This window comes from Spermophilus citellus (assembly GCF_964194105.1).
Source record: "Spermophilus citellus genome assembly, chromosome: 5".
In the NCBI taxonomy this organism is placed as follows: Eukaryota; Metazoa; Chordata; class Mammalia; order Rodentia; family Sciuridae; genus Spermophilus; species Spermophilus citellus.
In genome coordinates this window covers 17,547,814-17,569,283 of record NC_138186.1, presented here as the reverse complement: position 1 = coordinate 17,569,283, position 21,470 = coordinate 17,547,814, and the positions used below count along the sequence as shown (strand labels likewise).

At 43.9% G+C, this 21,470-nt stretch overlaps 1 protein-coding gene across 6 annotated transcripts in view; it reads left to right on the top strand.

The window, feature by feature from the left end:
- The window catches only part of RREB1 (ras responsive element binding protein 1), a 130,672-nt gene that overhangs the window by 52,350 nt on the left and 56,852 nt on the right, over nucleotides 1-21,470 (top strand). For 5 of the 6 annotated variants that reach the window (XM_081294671.1, XM_081294672.1, XM_081294668.1 and 2 more), the window contains exons 2-5: nucleotides 10,773-10,893; nucleotides 15,356-15,477; nucleotides 16,111-16,323; nucleotides 21,018-21,107. In XM_081294671.1, coding sequence (XP_081150797.1) covers nucleotides 16,153-16,323; nucleotides 21,018-21,107 — 261 coding nt within the window. In that variant the 5' untranslated portion in view covers nucleotides 10,773-10,893; nucleotides 15,356-15,477; nucleotides 16,111-16,152. The remainder of the gene's footprint in view (nucleotides 1-10,772; nucleotides 10,894-15,355; nucleotides 15,478-16,110; nucleotides 16,324-21,017; nucleotides 21,108-21,470) is intronic. The other variant, XM_081294673.1, reaches the window with a different exon arrangement.

Sequence of the window (21,470 nt, the reverse complement as noted above, 5' to 3'; positions counted from 1 at the left end):
GGGCATTATGGGTCACGCACATGGAAGCAATCCTATGCTATACTGCTCTGCATCCCAGTGTTAAAGGACATTATGGCAAGTACGTTAGTGTAAACTACACTTAGCTACTGCAACTAACTTACTGGGTTTTCTGGACTTTGAAGAAGGTGCTTGTGTTGCAGACAGAAAGTAAATGCGTAAGTGAACCTGCACAGTAAGTTCTTTTCTGGGAAGCACCGCACCCCTCCCACACTGAGGCTCAGGGAGTGCTGGTCCATTGGACTGGGTGGCTATTAAAAGTTGGAGCTGAAATGGATGCAGCTGTTGCTCAGGCCACTGTGCCACAGCCACGGAGGCAAGTATTTGAAAAAATTCACACAGCCCCTCCAGGAGAGCTGCAGGAAGTGTGGCCCTTGGCTCCAAATGGTCAGCAGGAGATAAAAGTGTGGACTGTTGGAGGCTAAGCCCCTCCTATGGCTGGATGGCAAACTGTTAAGGGAAGATAAAAGAGTAGGGATGTTCTTTTTGAACAACAGAAGGCTGACTTTATCACATGCATTCAAGCAAATGAAAGAGGGTGAGCAAGAGGTGTCTCAGCTTTAGGACTGAGTGTGTTGAAGAACTCTTATTTGAGAAGCAGAACTGAGTGACACACAAGCTAAAACAATTTCATGTCATGGAAGTATTGGCAGAGGCCAGTCCTTCTGACTGGGAATGCTCACGTTACGTACTGCATACAGTAAATGGGGATCAGCTTGGGCATCCAAATCTGCGTGTCACAAAGGTGGTCTTTGTCAGTGTGTCTGGGCCATGGGAGCTGTATTGAAGTATTCATCCATCCTCAGACTGGGCAGGGAGGTAGGCAGGCAAGCAAGCAGCTATGTCCCAGTTGGCTGGAACTCTCAAGTTCTCTAAGTGGTGTCGGGGCACCTGTCTCCTCTTAAGTGTGCTTCTGGTACTGGCCACGTTATTACTCAGGTATGAGAGGTTTAAGGGAAGGGACCTGTCCTTCAAGGGTTATCTTCCATTTGGGGTTTTTCTTCCTATTCTCTGTAATACTTGGGGTAAGTTTTGGGGCTTGCGAAGGGGTTGTCTGTTTAGGGTGAGTCTTGTAAATCAAGAGCCCACATTTAAGAACCTGGATGCTTCCAGTGCCTGATAGGAGCTCAATCCAAGGCAAATGAACCAATGTGCTTTGGGAACTTGAGGCTTGTTTCAGCCTCTGGGGAAGGACATGGGGAGGGGGGTGTCAGGCATTTATGTTGGTGAAGCATCAGTGCAATTAGACCCCCAGGGAGTACAATTGCCATGAACTAATCACCCTCCCAGCATGTCAGGGCCAGAGCAAGCTAATTGCCCCCAAGCCCCTGCCTCTGCTGGTCCAGCCTGTTTTTGCACAGAACATGCCACCTTCTCTTGCCAACTGGACATGGACCTCAGGAGTGGTCTATCCTGCCCTGTATTCATTCTTGGTTTATTCAGTTTAAGTAAAACCATTTGCTTGCCAGTTGTTTTTGGTTTTTTGGTTGGTTGGTTGACACTTATCAGCCACTTATATCTCAGAGTATTCGTTTGCCTTCACAGATGCAGTGGTAAATACTTTTGTTGGAGGCAAGAAGGGAGTTGGGGGAAAGAAAGGTCATCCATTCCATGCTCAGAGGGCCACCCATCAGGTTTCTGGGAGCTGGGGTATGTCAGTTCCCCAGGCATAGTCATTCTCAGCTGACAGTTGGTAATGTCTGATTACCCACTGTGAAATTTTGACCACAGCTGACCACTTTTCCAATGGGCGAGGAAAGATGCGACCTCCCCCTTTCACTGTCTTCTCAAAGCTGTCAGGAGAGGAGCAATTCAAACACTTTTGTCTTCCACAAAGTCATTTTGGTTTTCCAAGGAGTGTCATCCTGCAACTGCCCTCAATTCTGGGAATGTGCAGCCCAGTCAGAGGTTAACCACCTGCTCTGAGGTTTTTAGCTTGCACACAGCTCCTCCTTGGGAAGAAGAGAGATTCCTGTTTCTGCTGTACCCTTTCTCCAGCGTGTCAGAGAGGCCAGCCTCAACCTCAGGGCCTGTGAAAGAGTTGCAGGATATTGCCTAAAACTCTATGCAAACCGCTACTGAACTCTACCCCAGCTTCTTTCCAAAAGCTATAAATGTGACTAAAGATATTTAGCTCCACTTCAGAGAAGTGTCGAGAACAATGCAATGACTACAGTCCAGTTGCCTGAGAGACTGGGGCACATTGCTGGGTGTCAGCAGCATCAGGTTCAGGTGCTACAGCTGGGACAGCAGAAGTGTGTTGGGGAATACCGGGAAGAAAGAACCCCGTCCTTGGAGGAGTCAGTAGTGTGTACTTCCTCTATTAAGCAAATGTAATGTGGAACTGACCAGGATTTGTGTCAGCAGCACACTTGGGTTTTATTTCCTGCTCACCATGCAGCATGGAGAGTGTCAACAGCTGTTCTGCTTGTTACTGTCAGTAGGATTGCATTTGTGATAAGCCAGCTTATATTTATTTTTAATTTTCTGACTTGTGGGCTGGGACAAGAATTTTTTTTTTTTTTTTTAATGTCAAAATTTTTAGGTTTCTGCCCTTAAAGATTTGGCAGTCCAATAGGGGAAGCTAGGTAGGCAAATTGAGGAAAGTGGGGGGGGGGACAGCCTAGGGCATAACCTGGAATGTTGGGAAGGAAATAGCATAGCATCAGTATCCCATACTGTTTGCCAAGTGTTTTAATAAATCAGCTTCACTTCTCAGATGGGAGAACTGAGGTTCAAAAAGTTAAGGGCCTGCCACCAGAGCTTCCGGGCCAAGATTTAAGACTCCGCATCGTCTGTTCTTTCAGTGATTATGGTTTATTCTCTCTGTACATTCAGAAGAATTTGACAGAATTCTGATAGAAGATTCATCCTCTCAGAAGTACAGAATCTAGCAGTCAGAAGAGTCATCTAACCTGGTCTCTCACCTACTACGAGAAAATTTGTTGTTGTTGTTGTTGTTGTTGTTGTAGTATAACATTTGTGACTAATGGTTACTCCTTGAATACCTCTAGGGCAGCAAGCTCATCACCTTAGTGGGCCACATTCTGTCTGAAGGCTACCCTGCTTGTTTAAAGTCCTGGTTTAATGAGTTACAGAGTCCCAGCTTGGTTTCTCTGTTTCTCCCACCCAGACCTCATTCCTGCCCCAGAGGCCTCACGGGATGGATGTGTGGCCCTCTTCTCGTGCTGCAACTTTGGCAGCCGGCTCTTGTGTGTCTCTGGTTCTTTCTCTTAATGAATGGAGTGTCTCCATTTACGTCAGCCATTTCTTATTCTCCCCCTGACTTGGTGTTCCAAACCTGTATTTTGTCCATTGCCTTTCTCTGAAAGGTTTTCAATGATCTTTGTGGTATATGAGAATTTTGGAGTCAGACAACCCCAAGCTAGAGTCTGATCCTACCCTGTAAGGGCAGTGTAGAATCCAGCAGATAAACTGATCATTACCTGCAGGATTTGGGAAAGGATTAGATATATGTAATGTCCTTGACACATTTCTGGCACAAGAGTTTATGTCCCATAGTTAATGCCCTCTAGTTATTCTCTGGAAGAAAAATAACTGGATACATCAGACATCTGATACATTCTCACTTTAATCCTGTTATCTGTTACTTATAGCAAAAAACTCTTTTTCACCTGTAAAATTCCTCAACCCAAGTTTGTTGTGGAGGCTCCTTCCCATCCTTTCCTAGATCTGTATCTACCTGACAAGTCAACAGATTAGATCTTTTTTTTTTTTTTTTTAATATTTTAGTTGGACGCAACACCTTTATTTGTTTATTTTTATATGGAGCCGAGGATCAAACCCAGCGCCTTACACGTGCTAGGCGAGCACTTCTTCGCTGAGCCCCAGCCCCAACCCCAGATTAGATCTTAAGGTGGGATGGGTAAGACCACTAAACTTAACCCCCTGTCCTGGGGATAGGTGAGGGGACCTTGTCTCCCTCTGCCTCTTCTGCCCAGTATGGGCACTGCCGTGTTTAGACACAGGTCACCTTGGTCACTCACTCCCCACACCCCCAGCTGCCTTCAGCAGAGTAGAGAATGATAAAGGTTTCTGATAAGTTAGGCAAGAAAGTGATGAAATACTAGGTCCCGGTGGCCAAACAGAAGAACAGTGTTTAGAAGAAGTCTGGCCGGCTTGTGGAAAGGGCCAGGGACTTGCTCTTCCCACAGCTGGGTGCCAAGAGCCGCCGAGTACCCTTCCCAGGGGAGCAGGGCACATTGTGACAAATGACTGCCAGGTGGCAGCTGCAGCTTGGCCTCTCAAATCTGGCAGTAGTTAGACTCTGTCAGTAAGGCACACTCCCAGGAGAAGAGCTGCAAGAAGTGGCGTCAGCTTCTTTCCAGCCATCATGGACCAACACAGAGGCCGTGGTGGGGTCTTGGCCCTGTTTCCTTCCTCCGAAGACGCCAAGATCCTTGCAGGGGGTGCCAGGAGGATGGCTGTGGGGGGACACCTTGGTTCAGCACCTACCAGATAATCCACCTTTCCAGGAGTTCGCATTTTTGCTTTATTTTCTTTTATGGAACCTTGGGCCTCGCACATGCTAAACGCAGGCACTCTGCCACTGAGCTCAGTGCCCAGCCCCAGCAGTTCACGCTTTAAATGCTCAGTTTCATTTGACAGATGAAGCTGCTAGACACAGGCCTTGTCTTCCCAGTCAACACCGCGCTTCTCTCTCAAGTCGAATTTAATGCAGCAGTGAAAATGTCCATGTGATTTTTATTTTTTAAGGGGAACAAGTGTTCCTTTACCTAAGGACCATGGACACTCCTTGTGTTATTCCTGGTGAAATGTTCCCCATCAAGACCACTCGGGCACCGGAAATCTAATCATAGTATGGAGCAGCAGCCATAGAGGGTAGAAATGATCTCTTTCCTCCTCCTTTTCCCGGGTTCCATGAAGAAGCACGTTGCACTAGATCTTAAGCTGTTTTTAAGGCTGGAGGAGGGAGGCTTAGGGTTGCCTTCATCCTCCCAAACTGCTCCCTTTCCCTGTGCCCTTTGTTTTGCACATTCCTTACTGCCCAGGAGCCTCACTGGAGAGAGAGAGGGAGGGTGCCCAGGGCCACCAGAAATCCTGACCAAAGGGCTCAAGTGTGGAGGCCAATCCACAGAACCCTCAAAGGAACTTTTCAGGGAGTAGCTCAGGCTCAAAGAGTGCCATTTGCTGGAGAGATGGGTTTCAGGATCTTGTGAAGGCCCAGGCTAAGTGTAGACTGGTTCTGCCCTGTCTGAAGCTCATATCCAACATGTCCTTGTTCCTGAGGAAGGTAGAAATAGGTCTTGCAGAGATGAATCCCTTTCCCCTCTCTTATTTATTAATTTGTTTTTGTTATGGTAAGTAGAGCCAAAACTGGAATTGGAATCTGAGTCTCTGCTGCACTGCCTCAGTTTTTGCCCGGAACATGGTGGATCAACAGCTCTTGGAAGGGAGGTTTGCTGTTACCCTTCCTGAGGTGGTTCTCAGTGCAGAGCTGTGAACACACAGATTGTTGGGCCTGCCACCCTAAGGGTTTCTGATTATATGGATTTGGGGTGGAGCTGGAGAATCTCCATTTCCCATGGAGGGCTATGAAGTTACTACAGATGGTCCCCAACCTAATTTTTTTTTTTTTTTTACTTGTACAGTTTCTTTGATTTCTTAATAGCATGAAAATGGTACACATTCATTAGAAACCACGCTTGGGATTTTGAATTTGTCTCTTCTCCCAGGATAGCCGTATGGTGTTCAGTCCTCTCTCGGGATGTCTCTTGCCTGGCTCCCAGTCAGCCGTGCCATCATAAGGAGAGAGCACAGGCACTGTACTGTATGCTGTGCTTTTAAACTTTGATGTTCAGCACATGAGGTGCATTCAGTGCATTTCCACCTTAGGATGGGTTTATTGGGATGGACCACATTGTGGATCAAGTGGCATGGGTGTTCTTTAGGGTGGCTGTGTTGACAGGTCAGCTGCAGTTAACTTCTTGCTGACAAGATAAGGCTGGTGGTAAGGTGTCCTATGCATGTGTTTGCCTAGTTTTCATCTGTGCAGTCTAGGCACTTGTCCCCCAACTCCTGTCCCCCACTTCTTCTGACATATGCCATTTGTTGGCTTGTGGCTTATTGTCTCAAACCTCCTCCCCCCCATCCCTGGACCTGAGCACAGCTCCTCTTGCTCCAAGTCTGCACATGATTTTCATGGAAGCAGAAGTGACCTGGTGGGCTTGTGTCATCAGCCACTGGACAAGACTGGGCTGTTTGGTATCTTAGGCTGAGCCTCAGGGCTTCTTCCCGCCTCCTTGGCTTGGCTACTTTAGAACCACAGGGTATAGAATGTGAAAACCTCTCCCTGTCCTTTTGCACGGTGGAGGGAATGTTTCTTTTTCATAGAGGTGAAATCCCGACCTGCCTCTTGCCATAGAGTAGGGGACAGCAGGCATGAATGGAAGGCCAGGTGCTGAGCATTTAAAGGAACAAAAATGATTCAGACCAAGATTTAGAGAAGCCAGAGACATGACTAAGGGAGCACATCTGTGCTGTCGAGCCCCATGCCAAGGGCCACACATTTTGTTCAAAAGAAACTTAATGTTGAGTTCAGAAAGAGGATTCACTTGGTTCTCCTACTTAACAGCCCTACAATTTTGGAGACAAGTAACTTTAGTTTTCTCATCTGTACAATGAGATTATCTTCACAGCATTGTTGCTATCGGTATAAACAAGGCAGTGGACTTGGTGTGTGGTACAGACTGCTCAGAATTTGTTAGCTCTGAATATTTAGTGTGATGGTGGAATTAAAGGTCCCTGTGTCTTGGGGTTTGGAACCAAGAGCCCTGGGTTATTAGGAGTCGGGGAAGTGCCAGGTGCATAGTAGCCAAGAAGATGGGGAAGTTCAAGGGGAAAGAACTGAGCAAAGAGATAATCACGGGGACTGGTGGACCACAGGGCAAAAGGTCGGCTGTTGCCAGAGCATGAAGAGCCTTGAGTACCAGTTTAGAGTCTGACTATTCCTTATAGTCTTGAGGGATGGGAGTGGGGAAGTGTTTTGAAGCTCAGGAGACAACCCAGATGGAGGTCCACATTCACACCTTGAATCCTGGGATTGACACTCCACCCCCACCCTTTTACCTCCACACTTCACTCCTGAACATGGCCTCTGCCATCGGGTACCTTCCCCACCTCTTCGAAGCAGTCCATACTTAGCCAAGGGGAGAAGATGCAGAGCTGCCTGGAGCGTTCACAGTGCCCAGTTGTGCAGGGTCTGCTCAGATTCTGAAAGGCATTATATGACACAGTAAGGCTCCCTTTTACCAAAGCCAGTGCCAGCTGTGGGCAGGGAGGGGCGGGTGACTTTCATGGGTTACCGCCCTATCCAAGGCATAGCATGCACCCTAAGCCAAGAAACACATCAACTTCCTGGAGCCGTCATCCCAGCTGTCTCAGCCTTCAGAGCACATGCAAGTCCATCCTGGTTAGAAAAAGACAGTTTGGCCTCAGGCTTTGCAGGCAGAGGGAGAGCAGGCTAGGCTGTGGTGGCACAGCTAGTCTGGTTTGATTCGGTCCCCAGCCAAGTCCACCCTTCAGGAGATGTCTTTGCTGTTGTTCAAGTGCCCTAGTAGCTCAGACCATTCTGATGTCTGTACTCCTCTTAATTCAAACTCTTTGAGCCTGTCCTGGCTGGCCTGAACTCATCAGCTGTGCTCAGCCATCCCACCCCAAGTATTTATGAACATCGAGGAGGCTCAGCGCTGCAGCCGTGCAGGTCAAGTGTTGTAAAGCCCAGGACCTCTGCCATCATTGTGGGCATCTCAGCGTATTCCATATTTCCTGGGGGTCTGAGGACAGATTTTAGATTTCACTTCAAAAACCCTGGAGTTTTCAGAAGCTGGGATGCCGCTCTTTGCTTCTAAACCATCTTCCCTTTTATCTCTCATCTCTTCATTGCTATCTCACTGGACCTGGAGACAGGCTCCTTAATCTTCTCTTCTGGTTTTACATAGCATTGTCCCTTATCTCCTCAGGGGTTGGGGGCTGGCCTTCCCTTGCCCCTCCTCCTCCCAGAGGGACCTCTGCCCTCTCCCAGACATCCTGCCTCCTTGGCTTTGCAAAAAGCTGGTGGGAATGAAAATCCAGAAATCCAGCATCCCGGACCATCCCCCAAACATCCCAGCCTTCTTAGCTGCCTCTCACCAACCAGAGTCATCATTTAGACCATAACTGGTCTTGTTTGTTTTGTTTTCATTTTTTCTCCAGAGGCAGTTGTGATGGAGGTAAGAGGTGTCTTGAAATTTCTTCCAAAAACTGTTTTGTACTTTTCCATTCTACAAGTTCTGTGAGTCCTTTAGGCCTAAGGGAACCCAAAACAAGGTATTGACTCTGTTATTCAACTTAATTGAAGACATTCTTGATATTCAAATTATTTACATCCAAGGTCAGAGGATGGAGTTTCAAGGTCAAGTCTAAGCTTGGCTTTTTTGCTCCAAAAGGATCCTTTGGTTCTCTCTCTGTGTTTGAGGGGAAACTGGTGATATTTTTTTTTTTTTTTTTTTTTGGTAAGTACTTAAATGAGAAGAGGAAGCAGGACTAAATTTTAATGGCAGTCTTAATTATATTCTGGAGAATGTTCATTCCATAAATGTTTCTCTGACTCTGAAACATACTGTGTGAATATATATGTGTGTGTCTTTTAATTATATGTAGAACTTATTTGGATATCTTGACAGTTTCTGGGAGAAAAAAAACCTGTGGGCTACTTACTCCTTCCCAGACTTCCTTACTAATAAAATGTACCTTCCCCTCCCCCAACTACGTGTACTTTTTCCTTCTATTTCTCTTTTATTTTGGGGGCTCTGGAAATGGAACCTAGGACCTCACCATGCTGGGCAAGTGCTGTATCATTGATCTATACTCCCAAGCCCCAGTTAATGTAAAAATGAATTAAAAATAGGGAAAGTTTGCTTGCTTTTTAAAATACTTATTAAAAAATTATGCTTAATTTCTCCTTAGATATCCATAAGTTTATATAGGTAGAGATCATCTGAAAGAATGGTTTGTGTATTTCTGAAATCTGTATAACTTTTAACAAAATTAGCTGATCCATGGTTTAGAGGAAGTGGGGCTCATATATCAAGTAAAACAAGAATTCTTCCCTTGCTTTTCCAGGATATTTCTGGAGTCCCTGATCCTCCTGAATCTGAATGAAAATGTTGAGTGTAGAGTGTGTGTGTGGTTTTTTTGTCGTTGATAGACCTTTATTTTATTTATTTATATGTGGTGTTGAGAATCGAACCCAGTGCCTCACACATGCCCCAGCCCCCTTTTTATTTTTTATTTTGAGGCAGGGTCTTGTTACGTTGCTTAGGGCTTGCTAAGTTGCTGAGGCTGAGTTTAACCTGCCTCAGCCTCCAGAGCTGCTGGGATTACAGGCATGCACCACCTTCCTTGTTTCTTGATACTTTAGAATCCAAGTAACTTTTCAAAAGAGAATAACACAAAGAAGATGGAGAATTGAAGCAGAGAGGTGTTAAAAATTTGGGGGAGCATCATGGTATCAGAAATCACTCAGGAGTTGTTTCTGATTAAAAAAAAAAAAAAAAAAAAAAAAAGCTGGTGAGCTTTCTTACCCACCGCAGCAGAGCAGCCTAGCCCAGGCTTTTGCCTGCCCAGGGTGGTTAAGGAGCTATCTGTGGACAGCTTGAGGAAGACTGAAGACGATAGTTGTGTGGCACACTTGGACAGCTTTTCTCCAGACTCTTCAAAAAAGGGATGAAAGTGAAAAAATGTGCCCCGCAATTGCTTTTAGACAAGTGCTATCCGCATGGGGTTTATTTTGCTGCTGCGCCCCCTGCCCCCTTTTCTGCTATGCTGGGAATCATGTGCACAGAGATTTCTTTTTAATGTGGTGCTGGGGATTAAACCCAGCGCCTTTTGCATGCTGGGCAGGTGCTCTATAGGCTACATCCCCAGCCTTATTAACTTTTTGAATCTTCTCCCAGTTTTGCACTCTTTAGCTTAGCTGAGAGATGCTGTTAAGAGCCAGAGACAAACATACCAGATGGTGTCGTTCTGGGAAATGCCATATTCCAGCTTTCTCTGACCGTTGAGGTCCAAACACAACATTGTCCCAGCTTGGGACTTTTCAGGGCCTTAGCACCCTGGAGAAGACTTTCTCAAGTTCGTGAAGGGTGTGTGTAATTAGAGATATTTTCCACATCTTACTCCAGAAAAGAAAAGGTGCGCATTTGGTCCTGTTTGACATGAGTTACAGCACTTCTTGTTTGGGAAAATATGAGATAGTCTCAACTTGAAGGCTCTGTTCATTACCTATTTCTTATTTTATTGCTTCTTTTTTCCTGTTTCTGTAGCATTGACTGCTATCCTGTTTTTCTATTTCCTTCAAGTCAAAGCACCATCAGCTTCTACTATTAACATGCATTAGGATTGCCAAAGCTCCTTCTACAGTCACAGCCAGCCGTCTGAGCCCCTCTCTTGTGGTGTTGCCCTCGTCATTGCTGGAACATGCTTGGTGTGGTGGTGCTGGGTGGGGGACCTGTGGACGTGGACTCAGCTGTAGCCACGCTTGTTTAGATGCTACCAGGTCAACTCTGGGTGGAATCGCTGTACAGATTACTTGTAACTGTAGGCAGGGCATGGGAAATGTTCTCTTGTCCCAGTTTGTGATTCCTGGCGTTGTTGAATAGAGGAAATTATACAGAAAATGGATCGCTTCTTGTCTTAGCTCCCTTTCACATCAACTTCTCTTGTTTTTGCAGGTTGCTCCAACTCTGTGCTCCAGAAGTGGTGACTTTGAGGTGTGACCCTGCCCACATTTGGGCCCAACCGGTGCCAGCTTCTCAGTAAGGAGGTCGTGACTTGATAAGACGAGAAAAACAGGTCAGTTAAACAGCACAGATTTTCCTTTATTTACAGTAACGGTCAGTGTTGAGTCTTCCCATGCTCTCCCTTCTTCCAGCTTCCTCCCCAGTTGTGCTCCCTCTTTTCCAGGACATCCTGAGACTTAGTGCAAAATCATTTTAAAATTGTGAGTGCACCTTGCTATTTTTTTCTTGATCTGTTGATCCTGTGATGTGGGATGAGAAAGCTGAGGATGCTTCACAGGCAGCAGCACCTCAAACCAGATTCCTCTCTTCTCTCCTTTTTTCCACCCTGCAGTTTGGTCTGTGGGTTAAAGACTGGCACACCTGGCTAGTCTACTTGGTGTTGTAGATCACACATGTGTCTTGGGAACTTCATCTGGGATCCTAATCCTCTCTGATTCCAGTTGAAGGGGATGGCACTAGAGTGGGGCCAGTGATTATTTTTATGAAAATTCTAGGGCTATAAATATCCATAAAAGGAAAGGTGTTTTATCAAAAGACCATAAACTATTAAAATATCTTTTATTCCATAATATCAAGCATCAGCAAATTTAGGTATATTAGTTTGGGTTATTCCATTGTACTGTGGGGCATTGGGTAGGGGGTAGGTAGAATGAACTGGCCACCTTGCATCTAGTTAAAGTACCATAACGATGCTGTCTGAGGCGGCCTCTGGGAGCCTGTGACTTCTGCACCAATGTCCAGCCCTCAATAAGACTTCATGCCCCCAGAGTAAGCTAATTCTTCCTCCTTTGGTTCCTGCAATTGGACCCAGTGGTGCTAATCCCGTAGCTACATCCCAGCCCTTGGAGAGAGTCTGGTTAGATTGTCCAGGCTCGCCTACTATTGCTGCAGTCCTCTGGGGATTACAGCCTTGAGCATGCCCACCCTGGCCTCAGCTAATTGTTCACATGAAGACTAGCATATTGAGTGAGAAGGCCAGGGGTTGAGAATCCTGGTCTCATGGACCCTACTAAGACTCCCCCCCTAATATGCCTAATTTCTAGTGGCCAGTAGGTTTGAGTTTCCTGTTCCAATTGGGGAAATGTCCAATCCTAACCCTCAGCTACAGAGGGAATTCAGAGATTTACAGACTTTTCAGTGTTTCCTGGGTTCCCTGTGCCTTGATTCCCCCTTTCCAAAGGGCCCCCAAGGGAGACTGGGAGTGTGGGGAGCTGCCAGAGGCTTAGCCATTGCTGAGACCTGCTTGGGAAGGTGGCTCCCTGCACTGGACCTGGGCCAAGTACTTGGCATTGCAGGCAGGAGCTACAACCCAGCTGAACATTGTCTTTAATAAACTGTTTTATTTGAAAAAAAAAAAAAGTATCATAACGAGCTTTAATGTTAAGGAGGATTTTTTTTCTTTTTTTTAATATTTATTTTTTAGTTGTAAATAAAATATAGGACACAATACCTTTATTGTATTTATTTATTTTTACGTGGTGCGAGGATCAAACCCAGGGCCTCTCATGTGCTAGGTGAGGGCTCTACAGCTAAGCCACAACCCCAGCCCTGGGGATTTTTTTCTAATATGGAACAGTGAACTACATTGTGTTTAGCACCAGCATCTTTCCTGTGCCCCATTCCATACTCTCAAAGAAGAACTCAAGTCTAGGACTCAAGAATAAACCAGAGTAAAATCTAGCTTGTAAAATCCAAGGGACAGGTTGTTATTTGCTTTTGAAACATCTTCCCAGGGTGGATCCAATGATCCTTTTTTTCCTTTCAACCAGCATAGCCAAGTATTCCATTCTATTAATTGTATTGCTATTTACTTATATTAAAATAGGAAAAGGGGGCTGGGGGTGTAATTCAATAGTCAGGTGCTTGCTTTATCATATACTTGAGGCCCTGGGTTCAATCTTAGCACAGCAAAATTAATTAATTATCAAAATTAGGAAAAAGAAGTAAATGGAGGGGATCTTGGTGTCATTCACACGCAGCATTAACACTTATATTTTATCTTCAAGAAGGAAATAAATTTGGCCAAGCCAGGAGTGGTGGTGTACACCTGTAATCTCAGCCACTCAGAAGGCTGAAGCAGGAGGATTGCAAGTTCAAGGGCAGCCTCAGCAACTTAGTGAGGCCCTGTCTCAAAATTTTAAAAAATAAGAAAGGCTGGAGATGGAGCTAAGTGGCTCAGGAGGGGAGGGAATTGGCCAAAGTGTTCCTGTCCAGAAGAACGAGAAGCAAGTTTATAGTTAATCCCAAAGCATGGCTTTTCTCCTTTTCCAGTGGCTAAATCCTTGCAGCGTTCAGCTCTTGTGCTAATTAACTGTAATGACTCTCGCTAGGCATTTTCTATTTCAGACCTAGTTTGCAAGAATGTATCTTTGATATCATAATGACTGAAAAAATTCTTACTAGCAGTTTGGATCTGTTTAGAGAACACATTTTTGTCAGTTTGCTTGTTTGGTCATTTAGTCACAAAGGTGTTTACTCGAACTTCACAGATTTGAGTCAGCTCTACCAGTTTTCTTTTCTAAATTTACTGATAGGACAAAAGTGAGATTATCTTCCATACTCTTCATATAAATTGGTAGGAAGGTTCATATTCTTTTTATTGATACAACATAATTACTATAAAGATAGATTTCTAGCAGTTATTTTACACAATGTGGTGAATTCAGTACTGGAAGCATCTATTTCTGAACCCAATACATATTACATACTGATTAATTACAAAAATTCTAGGGAAATGATGATACTTTTGTTAATGATTAAGAAAAATGTATCACGTGTGGAGGCACACGCCTATGATCCCATCAATCTGGGAGACTGAGGGTGGAAGATTACTAATTCAAGGCCAGCCTCAGCAATTTAACAAGATCCTATCTCAAAATTAAAAAAAAAAGAAAGGATGGGACTGGGGATATGGTTCAGTGGTAGAGTGCTTGCCTAGCATATGTGAGGCACTGGGTTTGATTCTCAGCACCACATAAAAATTAACAAATAAAGGTATTGTGTCCACCAACAACTAAAAAAAAATAAAAAAGATTAAGGGTATGACTCAGTGGTAAACTGCCCTTGAGTTCAACCCCCAGTATGAAAAAAAGAAAGAAGAGTGGTATGTGTGTACACACTTGTATGTACATACTGTATTTGCATATTTTTTCCCCTAAGGAGAAATTACCCCATTAAAGACAAAAACAGGAAGTAAGAAGCATAATTTTTAATAGATTTAAATGGATATTGGCATGGGGAAACAGTTTGGTTTTCCTCTCTTTTTTGGAAAAGATGTGGGAGGTGAGACTGGATCAGGAGTCTTAAATTGTATGCTTTTGCATTTACTCCTTTTTCCTACTATTTGGTTATATTTAGAACATCTACTAACAGTTGTCTTAGATTGTTTTCTGTTGTTATAACAGAATCCCCAAGACCAGGTAATTTATAAAGAATAAAAGTTTACTTGGCTCAGAATTCTGAAGGCTGGGAAGTTCCAAGGGCGTGGCACTTTCTTGGCCTCCGTGCTGCATCATAACACCACAGAGGATATCACATGGCCAGACGGAGCAAGTGTGCATGCTCAGTTCTCTCTTCCTCTTCTTGTAAAGCCAATAATGTAATTGTGGGTGTTCCACCCTCATGACCTTGGCTAATTACCTCCCAAAGGTCACACTGCAAATACTATTAATAATGTATGAATTTCAAGGTTAATTTTCAATACTTGATCTTTTAGAGAACATATTAAAACAAAAGCAACTAAAGCACGTTTTATCTCTTGACAAGGAAATTTCTAAGATTGTCATTGGCCCTTTTGGTAGGATTTCAGTTAGAGATTTAGCAGATAGAAGCCACTTAATAAAGTTCTATCCCCTTTCCTGCTTTGTTGCTGGAAGGCTGTTTATCTGGAGCTGCTCCGGGTAGACCACCTGACCACCTGTCAGAGCCCCTAAAGTTGGTGGAGAAAACCACATGAAATCATGTTCTTATGTTGTTTTTAAGCAGCCTCTTCAGCTAAGATTATGAGCTTGATCTTAGGCTGCTGCTATGGCCCTCTGAAATGTATTAATTCTAACCATAGAATAAGAAGGTACTAAGATAATATTACCAGTAGGGATTCAGCTATAGAGTATAAAATATTCTTCCCAGATAAAATGAGGACTACATTTTATGTATGGACTCATTACTGACTACACCTATCGCCATGGGCCTTCTAGTGGCAAAGAATACATCCAGCCTGAAGAAGTAAATCCTGGTATAAAAGGGGCATTACTTTCCCTTTGGTCATTCTTTTCAGGTTACCAAGCTTTGTTTAGGTCTGGCCTAATACCATCTTGACTCTGACCTTTTAGTGAATTCCTTAATTGTTTTGTCTTTGGTCAATTTCAGGTTGAGACACAAGGTGGGTCAAGTTGGGGTCTGAAGCTCCTTGTAAGGAACTGGGGCGCAGTTTGAAAGAAAATTTGGTGTATAAATATGAGCTTCAGAAAGCAAATAGATATTCCCTGAATCTTTCTACCTCTGTTTCCCTCCAGTGTCAACCAGTGATAGCCCGTAGAGGAAAAAAGAAGTAAACACGGAGCCATTTCTTCTGCGTGTGGATGGTAGTTCTCGCAGGGGGAAATTTCACGGTTTATCAGTTGGCCAAAAAATGGAGGTAATTAGCCACAGGGGTGGGGTTTTATTCTTTCTGTTATCTGGGGTGTAGGTGTAGTACTTACTCATATCTTTGAAGAAACAGGCTATTTTATGCTGATTTGAAATTTGGTCATAATCCTGACAGGGTTAGTTTCTCTAATCTCTCACAGAATTTGGGTTGCCCATTAAACTTACTTTATTGCAGCATTGGAATTAAATGAAACCTAAAGTTTCTCATCCCGTATATTTCGGTCTAGAGCCTTTATGTCACAGAAAATAAATATATGGTTCTGTGGAGGATGACAGCCAGCCAAATGGCAGCTTCTGGGGTTTCTTGTTGTTGGCTTAGCCTTTCCCACCTCTGCTTACAAAGATTAGGAAAGACAAAGAAACCTTCCTCAGGTCACTTGGAGTCCTGTCTGTGACATGCTCTCAGAAAGGAAGCAAGATCAGTGGTGAGTCTTCAGAAAGCCAAAGTGTCATTAGATGAAAGCTTAAATCATCATTGGCACCACATGAGTATGGGCTTGAACTAGAAGGAGGGTGTTTGTGTTTGACCCAGCTTGTAGTTCAGGTAACCATGGCCAGTTACACTTGGCTATGAGGAAAGTCTCAACTTCCCTTGATAATATCAGCAATTTCTGGTTTTTAGTTCTATGACAGAGGCTTCTTAGAAGCATAAACTCCTGTCCCAATGACGTCAAGTTCGCCTGTTGGCTTGGAAGGCCCGGACCTGTCTTCCATCAACACCATGATGTCAGCAGTAATGAGTGTAGGGAACGTCACAGAGAATGGAGGGAGCCCCCAGGGCATCAAGTCCCCGGTGAAGCCTCCAGGACCAAATAGGATTGGCAGAAGGAACCAGGTAGGCTTCAAGTACATTGGGTGGTAGCATCTGGATGGGTTCCGTCTGAGAATGTTGGAGGAAGTTTCCCAGCTCCCTAAGACAAAACCTTGAATGTGTTCTGAATTCAACAGATAACACCCAGAGGCCTAATCATTTTTCAGGAGCAGATTTTTCATAGCTTATGTCATTTTCCTTTCATAGAAGAAATTTTCTTTGCTTTGGTGTCAGTGTTGTGAAAGCACCCTTATTCTTTGCCCCATGATTTGATTTAAACTCAGTCTTTCTTCACATGATCAAGGCAGTGAACTTGACTGATTTCTCCGATGTGATGTGGTTTCTTTCCTTATTCGCACAGTTGGTTAATTGAACTTTCAAAGCCAACTCCTTGATTTTTTTTTTTTTTAAACATCTTCAGATTAGGTGGCAAATAAGTCCTGTTTGTATAGGGGCTGCTGTTCAACTTTCCAGTTTTCAAAATGCACAGAATTTGACTCCAGAGAATTCCACTTAAGATTCTGTTTAGTCCTCTTGACAAAGGATCAGGAAAAGTGGGAAAAAGTAAATGGGTAGACAAAGATTGGGAGGTATGATTGCTGTTATAAAAGTCCTAATCTCCTCCATTGGGAAATAAGATGAATCTTTTAATTAATGGACAGATGGGACACTTTTGAAAAGTTGTGCTGCCACAGTAGAAACATGGTGTAGGTATACAAAGGAGGGAGGCAGAGGACAAATGAGTCTCTGTTCTCCTCTGGATCCATATGGTGTGAATTTTTGGTTTTATGGGTTTATACTAAACCTTCAGAAAGAAGGCTGTCTTCTTCTGAGTTTATCTAGGAACCCAGGGATGGACAAGAGAGCAAGCCCACTGGGCTTTTTTAAAATGTTCTTTTTTAATTAGTAATCTTACTATAGCTGTTCTTACACAGAATTCTCTGATCACGTCTATCTGGTTTTCTATAACTTCTCAGTAGTAGAACCTTAATTAAGATTTTAATGCAACTTACCCTCCAGGAAATGTGATGCCAGCCCCAGCTCCCCAGGTGTGTGGGACCGCACTTCTTCACAGCTGGCTCAGGGCTGAAGCCTTGGTCGGCATCGCTCAGTGGTGTTTGAGGGTCGGAGCACTGACACCTTTCTTTCTCTTTTTCTCCCTTGCCTTCGTGTGCCTCTCTTCTATGGGTACCTGAGAAAATACTCAGCCTGTATGACTGTGGCCTGAGTCCAGAAGGAGCGCTAGCTCTGGGAAGAAAAGGTTTACTTCCATTTTCATGTGCCTGTCCATCTCTTCATCTATCTGTCCGTCTCTCCATTCATCAACTCATGTAACAGTGTTTACCAGCTTCTACTTCTAGCTAGCTGCTGTGCCTGGTACCAAGCATTTTGGGATGAATAAGACAGATAAGGTCATTGTCTTCATCCTTCTCTGCTCAGGAATGAGTCAAGTATAGGCCGGAGCTTTTCCTCAAGTAGCACAGCAACACCCCCACCCCCAGGGCCAGGCAGAGCTGGTCCAGGGCCAGGCTCCAGTTTCCTCCCAGTTGTTCAGAAATAGCCGTTAAAGCCATGGAAGATACCCACGACTCCTCCCATTCCTGCATGCTGAGTGGCGCTTGTTCTTCGGAGGAGGTGAAAGTGCAGGTGTAACTGGGCCACTTGTCTTCGCTTCCTTTCTCCTCTAGGAATCCAGTGCACTGACTTTATTTTTCCAAGAGAGTTCCGGGCCAGAGGTGGTCTGCTAAATACAGTGCCTAATTAAGGGAACAAAATGCAATGGGAAGAGAGTATAGGGAAGAAGGAAGCAGCCTCCTTACCTGTGAACTGGATTGAGAGGCCGGAGACAGGGAGCCAGGAAAAGTCCTATCCTCGTGAGCAGAGTTCCAGGACAGATTAGGCACAGCCGGATGCTGACAAGGGTGCCAGATTGTTTCATTATGGAATGGTTAGTTATCACATTAGCTGCTAATTTTATCTTTCAGCTCAGGAAGTGTACTTCTTCCACCAGCACAGTCATAATAATTGGATTCAAAATCCTCCAATAGGCCATTTCCAGCATCACAGTGATCTCTTTTCTGTTTAGTTTTGAAGGTTAAATCTGAGCCCACAGCCCACCTGAGATTTCATGAACTTGTATTATGGTCTACATGGCAGTATTGCCAGCCTCAGGTTTGGCAGCAGTTAATGATCAACCTTAGAGTCATTATCAGTCAGCTGCACAAGCTGCACGCAGTGTATCTGGTATCTATTTCAAGCCAGATGCAAGAAAAAATTTTTTAAAAAAAGAAACTGTCTCCTCATGAGTCTGGTTAGTTTGTTTTTTCTTCCTCCTGCTCTTTTTTTGTAATTGTTGTTGTTGGTGGTGGTGGTGGTGGTGGTAGTGGTGGTAGTTAGTGGTAGTGTTGATGATGAGCTGGGTTCTTACTGTTATCCAAGATGGTCCCAAACTCCTCTTGCCTCAGCCTACCCAGTCGCTGGGACTGTATCATGTGACACTGAGTCTGGCTGCAGCTTGGCTTATCTAATAATTTAACAGAACTGCTCCAGAGGTTTTACTTGATCCTAATTTTGGCCTAGTTGTGAGGCATCCCTCATCATTATAGAAAGTGCTCTTCTTTTGCTGCTTTTGGGGTTTTTTGTTTTTATGGAAGTCCTTGGCCAGCTCTAGTCTGAATGATTGTAGAACTGGCTGAGAAGACATGACCCCCATCCCCAATTATGCCTTTGAGAGGACTTAGAAGTACCTGAGTAACTTGGTAAGACCAGGACTTGTTTAGTTTCTGGGGTATTCGACTTCCTTATAGAATTCACATCCTTAATCTTTTTAAATGTGAGTGTGAGAAATATGTGGCTGACTTACATAGTTCTCAGACCCACTTCCACAGATTGAAAAAGGGTCATCTTGCTTAGAATGAGACTTTCTAGTTTCTGAAAAGAAGTGATAGAGAAGGCAACTACAGACTAGACATCATCATGCATTCATTCATTCACTCCACCCATCTGGTTTATGGTGCCATTTGTTTTTATAGTGCACAGGGTAACTTTTATTTTCACCATCTCTCATGAGCAACCACAGGGTGTTTCCTTTCTGTGCCTTGGGGTTCTTTTTTTTTTTTTTTTTTTTTTTTTTTTTTTTTTTTTTTTTTTTTTTTTTTTTGGTCAAACTTTATATAGCATTGTGGTTTAGGGCATGGGCTGTAGAGCAGCTGACCTGAGTTTTAATCCTATGTCTACTTCTTAATTGTCCTCCACTTTAGGGCAGGTTACTTGCCCCTCTGTACTCTAGTTTCCTCATCTAGAAAATGGGGTCCACAATAGTGTCTCTTAGCAGCTATAGGGGGCAAAAAAAGAAACTTTATGTTTCTGTATATTCAGAGTTTCCACATAGTAAGTGCTCAATAATTGGTATTTGCAGAAACTCAGCTGAATCTCACTTCAAGTAAAAGAGGTCTATTGAAAGATGCTCAAGGACAGGAAATGACGCACAGCCTGACCAGAGTGCCTGGCCTCTCTAGAGCACTTGCGCATGTGCGTTCATGTTCTCTCTCTTTCTTCCCCTCCCCACCCCATACCTTTATCTCAGAGGCTGCCTGACCTCCCTCTTCAGTTAGCACTGACTTCTTAATTGATTTCTCGTGGCTTGAACATGCCACTGTGTTAGGTGTGGTCCCAGCTCTACATGAATTCTCAAAGTGCTCCTGATCGCCTAACTCGGCAACACCCAGGCACATGTCAGTATCTTCAGAGAAGCTTATAAAACCAGCAGATTCCTAGGTTCCACCTCCCTCCCTCCCTCCCTCACAATGATTCTGATCTAGCAGGTTGAGAGTCTGCTCTAGAAATGTGTTATTTTACAAAGCTCCCCAGGTCCCACTGATGACCTTCCCTGAGCATTCCAATTTCCGATTCCCTGGAGAGGTGTCCAAGTCTGGATCCACTTACTTGTGAGACAGAGACCCGTGGTGCCTAGGGACTGTGTGAGTAAGGAGACCATGATAGGTAGGCACTCCTAATAGCTTTCCTTGGATTACTTGGAAAGAGGAGCTGTAAAAAGGGTTAGTGAATTTAAATTTCCTTAAAAAAGTAAAATAATTTCCTCAAAGGAAGCTTGTCATATATGTTTTGAGGAACATAAGACAAGACTTCACCAAGTAGTAAGCTGCTCCATGTCGTCTCTGTGGAAGTCTCCAGTTTACACTGTCATTCCTATCAAAGTTCTAACATGGACAGCATTTTTTTTCCTATTTCTTATTTACAAACAGTGTCATGCAGATGCTAGCAGGGATCAGAGGAGTTGTGTTAATGCCTGTAGGGTACACAGCCAGGCACTAAGGGCTCCTGCCTTTGTTAGGGTGGGTTTTTATTACTTCACCGTCGCTGACAGTGAAATAGTACCCGTGTAACAAAACACTGCTGTTTAATAAGCACCTACTCTGCACCAGGCACTATTTCAGTGCTTTGATTTTATTTTAAGTTTATGAATTTAATCCACACCACAACATGATGTGATTGATACTCTTATTTTTCCCAATTACAAGCAGGGAAACTGAGGGCAGACAGGGAGGTGACTTGCTCACGCTGACACCTAGACAGGCTCTGGTCCGCTGCTCTCGGCTACTTACAGCCAGCTCTAAAGACACAGGGGCTTATGACAGAAATAGAAGGCACTGGTTTACTATGATTTGAAATTCATACTTTGTTTTAATCTCTTTTAGGAAATGAAAGAGGAGAAGTCTTCCTACAACTGCCCCCTGTGTGAAAAGATTTGCACTACCCAGCACCAGTTGACTATGCACATTCGTCAGGTTAGCTGCTACTTTTGTATTTTTGTTCTAAATTATTCTTCATTAACAAGGTGATGAGATGATTTGATTCTAATGGGTGAAATGTGAACAGTGCCTAATTTTGATTTAATATTTTACAATCTTTGGGGCAATTATGAAATAATTTTTGTGTGTTCATGTTACTTTGGCAGAGCCCAAATCAACACAGAATAACTTCAGAATTTAATAAAATTTAGCTAACTGCCCGCTTATATTAACAGAAGACTTTTCATCGTATGTGACTTGTCAATATGATTTGAGTTCCTTGTGATACATTGAGGTCGTAGATGTCTTTCCTTTTCTTTATTGCTCTAAGTTTATCTCATTCAGTTGTGAATTTGCTTA